Consider the following 9,018-nt stretch of genomic DNA (forward strand, 5'->3'; position numbering starts at 1 on the left):
GTACATGGCTGGCGCCTTAGCCGGTTGAGCCATAGGCGCCGAGCCCAATCTACTTATTAAGTAGGTTGACTACCCAAGGGACTTTAATGAACTGGTCAACATATGGAGGTGGTCAGTGTAGGGAGGCCGTCAACTATGGAGGTTCTGCTAGACAGTCCAAGTCCTATAATAGCTCCTATAGGTACATTTAAGTATAGCATACCGTGTTTCCCTGAAAATAAGACACTGTCTTACATTTATTTTTTCTCAAGAAGACACACTAGGGCTTATTTTCAGGGGATGTCTTATTTTTATTAAGTATAATACGACAATCTACATTTATTCAAATACAATTAAGTCATCTTCTTCTGGAACCTGACAGGGGAGCTGATCTTGTTGGTGGGACTGGTGCTAGTGATACATGAACTCCTTTCCTTTAGCTGTTCGCAGGTGCGCAATAGGATACCTGCGACTGCGGTTACCACAGTTACCACACTTGCACCCCCACAAGTGCGAACAGCTCGGAGAAAGGAGCTGGGGCAGATAAAAGGTATTCCAGTCTTCCTTACCGCTCAGTGCCAAGATGTATGGCGTGGCTATGCAGATACGTTGCATAGCCATGCCCATCAATACGTCTTATTATCAGGGTAGGGCTTATATTTAACAAATGCATAGAAATCCTGCTAGGGCTTATTTTTTGGGTAGGTCTTATTTTTGGGGAAACACAGTAGTAAAGCTATGACCAACCCCCCTCCCAAATTCTAGGTTTGTCTATCTAGCTGCTTACTCTACTCCACCTGGATCTCTATTAGACATCTCCCTCACCCTTAGCATGTCAAAAACTGAACCCTGGGTATCCTCACCCTAAATTGGCCTCACTCATAGCCTTCCTATGTCTACTTGTGAAAACGCCATCTTTCTGGCAAAAGACACTGTTAGTGAGATCATAATTGGCATATGGTGGAAAGGTCAGTTTGAATTAAATTGTGCCTGGCTGTGATTTAACAAGAGTTTATAAATGTATATTTATATATGGATTTTTTTTTATTTGTAGGATGAAGAAAATGGAAACAGAGGAGGTAAGCTATAGGAATTTTAATTTGTTTCTAAATATTTGGTACCCATGTCTTCTGTTCTTTGAAGTAATATTAAGAGAGACAATATAGTTTTTAGAGTTCAAATATATAGCAGTTTTTAGGTGTTATAGAAATTAAGTATATTTTCCTTCAGACTTCAAAGTTTTTATGAATTCCATTGTCTCATTACCATAATTTGAACATGTAATGATTTTATTATTAATTACATACGAGCATTTATGTGGGGGAATATATTATAATCCCAGGGAAAGTAACTCTGAGATTTTTATTTCAATTAGTAACCCTTCTAAATTTAGTGATTCTTTTAGGTAAGGAATGCTATGTGTTTTATTAACTAGATTTATTGACCCAAATATTGAAAAGAAGAGGGTTCTTCTGGGTTATTCTTCTAGTTAATCATACTTTTGGTTTAGACATTAATTAATGAGCTTAAAAGGAGAATCAGGCTGGGGAGAGGATTATTTCTTACTAATTCTGATATATTTTTGTTTTAATTTTAAATCAACTTTAATGAGTTAAAATTCACACACAGCAAAATACACATGAAAAAGCTTTTATTTTCACATAATTTTAGACAACAACATTGCAAAAATAGTAGAGAGGGTTTTCATATATCCTTCATCCAACTTCCTCTAGTTTTAAAAACTTACAATTCTATGGTATAATCAACAAAAGTAAGAAGTTAGCATTGGGCGATAACTGTCATCTGAAGGACAGGCTTTGTTTGGATTCCACCAGTTTCCCTGCTAATGTCCTTGTCCTGTTCCACGTTGCATTCACCTGTCAGGTCCTCGGGGTGTCCAGACTGTGGCATTTCTCAGTCTTTCCTTGTATTTTATGACCTTGATGGTTTCAAAAAGTTTCCAGTCAGTTACTGTCTGGACTGCCCTTCACTTTGGTTTGGTTGATGTTTTTCCATCATTGGTTCAAGGTTATGCATTTTTAGTGAGAATATCATATTTGCACTTATGAGTTTATAGTTTACTGAGTTTATTTTTTTTAAACCAATGTTTATTTTCCATCAACCTTGTTTCCATCTTCAGTTGGGTGAGTTTTTTTTGTTTTTGTTTTTGTTTTTGGAGACAGTCTCACTTTGTTGCCCTCAGTAGAGTGATGTGGCATCAGAGCTCACAGCAACCTCAAACTCTTTGGCTCAAGCGATTCTCTTGCTTCAGCCTCCTGAATAGCTGGGACTATAGACACCTGCCACAATGCCTGGCTTTTTTTTTTTTTTTTTTGAGACAGAGTCTCACTTTGTCACCCTCTGTAGAGTACCATGGCATCATACCTCACAGCAACCTCCAACTCTGGGGATCAAGTGATTCTCTTGCTTTAGCCTCCTAAGTAGCTAGGGAGTACAGGCGCCTGCCCATAACATCCAGCTATTTTTAGAATGGTGTCTCATTCTTGTTCAGGCTGGTCTTGAACCTGTGAGCTCAGGGCAGTCTACCCGCCTTGGCCTCCCAGAGTGCTAGGATTACAGGTGTGAGCCACCACACCTGGCCTTGTTCATCATTCTATAAGGTTTTCTGTGCTCCTTGTACTCTGTTGGTGCTAGATAAAATTAATCTACTTTCTGTCTTTTTCTTTTAAGACTTTTTGAGATAAGGTCTCACTCTGTTGTTTAGAGGGCAGTGGCATCCTAGCTCACGTACATCAACCTTAAACTCTTGGGCTCAAGAGATCCTCTTGCCTTAGCCTCCCACGTAACTGGCCACCATACCCAGCTGATTTTTCTTCTTTGGTAGAGTTGGGGTTTTGCTTTTGCTCAGGCTGGTCTCAAACTCCTGAGCTTAGGCTATTCACCTGCCTCAGCCTCCCAGAGTGCTGGGATTACAGGCATGAGCCACCGTGCCCAGCCTGCTTTCTGTCACTATCATAGTGTTTTGACCCTTGTAGAATTCCTTATAAATGGAATAATACAACATGTTCTCTTTTGTGTATTTTGCCTGGCATATTTTGGAGGTTTATTGTATTCTGTGTATTGATACTGATATACCATCCTCCCTTTTTTGGCTGCAGTTTTCCTTTGTATGAACATATCACAAATGGTTTACCACTCACCTATGGTGGACCTTTGTAATACCCATTGATGTCTTGGAAAGGTTAAGCTGAACATATCACAAATGGTTTACCACTCACCTATGGCGGACCTTTGTAATACCCATTGACGTCTTGGAAAGGTTAAGCTAAGGGTTAAAAAGAGAGGAAAATGGTTTCTTTCAGCACTAGGGAAAGTGATCTGAGGGAGCAGGGCCAGGTAGGCGTCTTTATAGTTGTCACTCGTGCCAGATGAGCCACTCCTGCGTCACCATCTGTCATGCACCAGCGTTCAGGACGAATTCCAAGAGCTACTTGGCATGGACTAGAAATAAGCTTTTAGTGGTGAAAGTGAAAATTTACAAAACTAGCATCAGCAAGGGGAAAGAGGATACATGTCCTCTGTCCCCCCAGCATCTACAGACTGATGTGCCATTGCTAGGGCAACCTGCTGGACACACAGCACCTAGAATTTTATGCCTATTATGGGGGAAATAGACTTCTAATAAATGTAGAAGGACACAGTCATACCTGTGAACACCTAATGACAAACAATTCATGTAAAGTTTTGGGAAGACCTCAAATTTAGAGACCCTGAACACCTTCCAGGAGCCATCGTCACCTGTTACTCAATTCTGAATGCCTGCCTAAGAGTGGACCTGGAAGGTTCAATGAGTTTAAAAGGAGGGTTCTACCTTGGTCGCACCTTTGCTCTCCAAGTGTAGACTTGTTCATGTCATCCCAGTTGATGTTTGGGGTCATAGCTATTTATTCCACAAAGGCCTGTTTAGCTTAAATACACACGTAATAGTCACATTATCATTTCAACGAAAAATAGTCAATGATTAGACCATATTTTATGTAAAAAACATTTCTTCTGACTTCTAAATGATTTTTTTTTTCTTTTTTGCAGTTTTTGGCCGGGGCTGGGTTTGAACCTGCCACCTCCGGTATATGGGGCTGGCGCCCTACTCCTTTGAGCCACAGATGCCGCCCCTCTAAATGATTTTTTTATAGATGAGTTTTAGCATGCCTCCAATTCATAGATAACCTATATAATTTTTTTAATTCAGTGGAATGTTAGAATTTTTATTTTATACTCTCATTTCCTTTTAAAACTTACTTTCTTTTTGTTTATTTATTTTTGCAGTTTTTGGCTGGGGCTGGGTTTAAACTTGCCACCTACAGCATATGGGGCTGGCGCCCTACTCCTTTGAGCCACAGGCACTGCCCATTCTTCTTCTTTTTTTTAAATAGTAATTTTTTTTTAAATTTCAGGTTACTGTGTAGGTACAAACAACCAAATCACAATATTTAAATTTGTTAGGTAGAGTCCCTCTTTTGAACTTATTTTCAAACCATATTGAGGTTATGGAATCCTTTTTTATAGAATTTTATTTTAAAAGTGATAGAATCTCAGCCTTCAGCATAATGGTTGGAGTCAAAGCTTAGAATCACTGGAAAGAGAATAATTGCCAGATTTTTATTCCAACTCTTGGCCAAAATTCTGTGAAACAGTTGAAAGATTTTCTTTTGGTGTTCCTTCTTTTTGGCAATTTATTGAAATCTTTTATGTGTGCACTCTCTTAGGTTTTCAGATTGTTTTAACATTGTTGGTTAGGTTTCTATACTAAGATACAAATATATTTATAAGAAGGTCATTTAAATAGAAGAATTTTTTAATGATAATAATTGCTTGTGGATAATTGATGTCCTGTTATCTCTTAAATCTTTGGAGAAAATATTCATAAATAATCAAAGAAAGAATAATCAAGTATTAATTCTGTTAATTTTTTTTCCTGTTTATTCCATAAGTTAAAATTCTATCTCTGTTTAGTGGTAGGGACATTTTTACAGTTCTAAAATGGGGGTATTATTTTGTTAAGGTACATGAATAACTTTTGGCAATAAAATTTATGTTCAAGCATGTTAATCGTAGAAAAAAAAGGAAGTAGGAGTCTGCAAATTTTCTCAGTAGTAAAAATTTGTATTGTAATTATAGTTGGTTCTGACTAAACAGCTCTGTAAGCTGAGGATGGCCAGGGTCCCACAGACGCCAGAATTGGAACCTGGATAGCTGCTAAATGCAGAGAATAAATGACGGAATAAAAATGACAAGGAAATATTGAAGTTTGAGCTTTCAAAGCCCCAATTCTGTTATTTTATGGATGATTTGAAAGATATTCACAGTTAATTTTGATTACATACAATTTCCCTGTGAACTGATTTCCGTGTAAGGTCCCCCCCTCACTATATCATCTTTCTCTCATCATAATACTTGCAAACATCCTAGAGATGAATCTGATTGGTGCAGTTCATCATTTAATGCCAGCTTCATAGCCTCTGCTGTGTTTAGAGATCAAATGTTCAGTCAAATGAAAAGAAAAATTTTGTGAAGCTGAGAAAATGGAGTATACTTTATGCTACTGGTCTCTATTCTATTAATAGGTTGCAAACCCATTTTTTCAGAATAATATAACACTAAAACATGGACATGAACATTTGTTGCAAGAAGAAATTTTATTATGGGCAGGCCTGTGTTCTGAGGTTTTGGGGTGAGAAAGAAGCAGCATGTTTATATTGCTTTTAAAATGTAGTGATACTGGCTCAGTGCCTGTAGCTCAGTGGCTAGGGTGCCAGCCACATACACTGAAGGTGGTGGGTTCGAGTCTAGGCCGGGCCTACCAAACAACAATGACAACTATAACCCAAAATGTTGCCAGGTGTTGTGGCAGGTGCCTATAGTCCCGGTTCCTTGGGAGGCTGAGGCAAGAGAATCACTAAAGCCCAAGAGTTTGAGGTTGCTGTGAGCTGTGACACCATGGCAGTCTACTGAGGACAACATAGTGAGACTCTGTCTCCAAAAAAAAAAAAAGTAGCGATACTAACTGAGCTCTGTGGATCTCTTTTCTGATGTCCTTAAGAAGGAACATTGAATCAACCCCTTAGGATCCATTTTTTTGTTTGTTTGTTTTTTGGCCGGGGCTGGGTTTGAACCTGCCACCTCCAGCATATGGGGCCAGCGCTCTACCCCTTTGAGCCACAGGCCCTGCACCTTAGGATCCATTTTTAACTGTATTGATCATTTAAATTATTTGTGTTTTTCTGGCAGTTAGGTAAATGTTCTTGTTAGTTGTATGTTTTTATTAACTGTTAATGCTGTTCGGTAGAACAACCACAGAGTCTTAAATAGTCTTGAGGCTGTTTTAGGAAGGAAGAAGATTGATGGTGATGAGGATGGTGACCGATGGTAGTGGTAGCTGTGGCTGATTTAACAATGTCTCTGCTGTTCTAACACTGCATGGGTTAATTTATGTCATCTTCACATCAGCTTTCTGAGGAGGTTACTATTATCACCTCCATTCTTTAAATAAAACTGAGGCACAGAGTGTTTAGTAACTAGCAAGTGGGAGAGCTGGGCTGAGACTCAAGCAGTCTGGATCTGGAGGCTCTTGTTAAATTTCTGCCACAGTTCTTCGGACACTTCTTTACTGGTTCGGTGCCCATAGCACAGTGGTTATAGCATTAGCCACTGAAACTTATGTGTTTGAACCCAGCCCAGGCCAGCTAAACAATAATGACAACTGGGACAAAAAAGTAGCAGGGCATTGTGGCGGGCGCCTGTAGTCCCAGCTAGTTGGGAGGCTGAGGCAAGAGAATCGCTAAAGCCCAAGAGTTTGAGGTTGCTGTGAGCTGTGATGCCACAGAACTCTACCGAGGGCAACATAGTGAAACTCTGTCTCCAAAAAAAAAAGAAAAGAAAAAGAAACTTCTTTATATAACTCATTCGTGAAAATGTGTGAAGATGAGAGTTCTGAAAGTAGACAATATTAAAAGATCCCCAGTTCACCTCTCAGATGCAGTTTTAGCTGACATGGTATTAGCATTTCATAGATGGTCTTGAATTTTCGTCATCATCACAATTGAACATGCATTAACTGGCTTAATTCTCTTGAGCCTTTACTTATGGATAAAGCATCATTGCTTTTAATACCTGCAGTTGCTCTTTTGATTCAGATATATATAAAAACAAGTTGTTTTTTTTTGAGACAGAGTCTCAAGCTGTGGCCCTAGGGTAGAGTGCTGTGGTGTCATAGCTCACAGCCACCTCAAACTCTTGGGCTTAAGTGATTATCTTGCCTCAGTGTCCCAAAGAGCTGGGGCTACAGGCGCCCGCCACAATGCCTGGCTATTTTTTGGTTGCAGTTTTCATTGTTGTTTTAGCTGGCCCAGGCTGAGTTTGACCCCACCAGCCTCAGTGTATGCGGCCATCACCCTACCCACTCTTAGGTATTTATTTACTCAATATAAATGAAGCATGTCCACATGAAGGCTTGGATAGGAATGTTCATAACTGTTTTTTCCAACTCAAGTATTCATCAACATTTAAATAAAGTCACTTACTATGATGTTTTGAAGTTTACCTGTGTCTAGCATATATCAATATTCATTTTTTTAATGCCTGCATGGTACTCCACTGTGTGCATATATCAGCATGACAATTCATTTCTTCATCTATTGATGGGCTTCTGGGCTGTTTCCACCTTTTGGGTACCGTGCTACTGGGAACATGCATACACAAGAATTTATTTGAATTTCTATTCTTGGTGTTTTGGAGGTGTACCCAGGAGTAGATTTGTTGGGTCATAACGGTAACTCTGTTTAGTGTTCGGAGGAACTGCCAGACTGTTCCCACAGCAGCTGTGTGCCATTTCTACAGCCCCATTAGCAGTGTATGAAGGTCCTAATTTCCCCGCATCACCATCTTTTCATGTGCTTTTTGGCCCTTTGTATATCTTCTTTGGAGAAATGTCTGTTCAAGGCCATTGCCCATTCCCCCCCACCCAAATTATAACATTGTTTACTATGTGAATTTTTTAAAATGCAAATAAAAAATGCAGACATGCAATATATGCTTACAGCTAAATGTAGAATGATACCCTTTCTTCTCTGCAAGAGGCCATGATTTTCATTCCAGTAAAATAAAGGGACTGAATGTAGGTAGAAACAAGTTAGCTGTTAGCTTCACAGTTTGGCCTAGAAATGATTGATGAACATATTTATCCCCACTCCCTGCTACTTATCATAAAATGTAAAGAGAAAGTTAAAGCGAAGTTTCCTTGTTGGTTCCTACCATATGAAGGGAGCTCTGTTCTATTGTAGCAAGGCCAGTATATGGAAAATATCTGTTATTTCAGAAATGAAGCAGTAATGAAACTCTGCCTAAAGAGGGCAGTAAATAAGAATAGTGCGTATTTCAAGTATCCAAAGCAAGCAAACAAACAAAACGGCAATATTAAAGCCAAAACTGCACTGTAAGCATATGGGGCTTTTTTGTTTGTTTTTTTTTGAGACAAGAGTCTCACTCTGTCGCTCTGGGTAGAGTGCTGTGGCGTCATCATACCTCACAGCAACCTCTGATTCTTGGGCTCAAAGTGATCCTCCTGCCTCAGCCTCCAGAGTAGATGAGATTACAGGTGTGTGTCACTACCCCCAGCTAATTTTTTCTATTTTTAGTACAGATACAGTCTCGCTTTTCCTTAGGCTGGTGTCGAACTCCTGAGCCCAAGCAATCCACCCACCTCAGCCTCCCAGAATTCTGGGATTACAGACATGAGCCACCACGCCCGCCCATTTTCCAGGGTTCTTGAAGAGTCTGTTGTAAAATGTGTTGAGCTTCTCAGTTCGCTTTCTCATCCTCAAACTGTCCGTGTTTTCCCTCTTAATTCTTTGTGCTGGGCTTCCAAATCCTGTCGCTTGCTCAGATGCCATTGGTGCTCAGCTTCGGGGTCCTCTGTTTTTGAACTTTTCCTTTGACCTCCCTCTCAAGCCCGGGCCCCACGTCCATCTCCCTCCTCTCAGCTCCATGCTGCCGTCTTTCTCCTCCCATTCGTGCGGCGGG

The 9,018-nt window shown here is 39.9% G+C and overlaps 1 protein-coding gene across 1 annotated transcript in view; it reads left to right on the plus strand.

Moving 5' to 3' along the window:
• ARHGAP21 (Rho GTPase activating protein 21) overlaps positions 1-9,018 on the plus strand; it is a 149,338-nt gene that overhangs the window by 61,274 nt on the left and 79,046 nt on the right. The window contains exon 4 of the mRNA XM_023511438.1: positions 1,034-1,058. Within this exon, the coding sequence (XP_023367206.1) occupies positions 1,034-1,058 (25 nt within the window). The remainder of the gene's footprint in view (positions 1-1,033; positions 1,059-9,018) is intronic.

Source organism: Otolemur garnettii, unplaced genomic scaffold, assembly GCF_000181295.1.
Source record: "Otolemur garnettii isolate 467f Iridium unplaced genomic scaffold, OtoGar3 scaffold00019, whole genome shotgun sequence".
NCBI classification, from domain to species: Eukaryota; Metazoa; Chordata; class Mammalia; order Primates; family Galagidae; genus Otolemur; species Otolemur garnettii.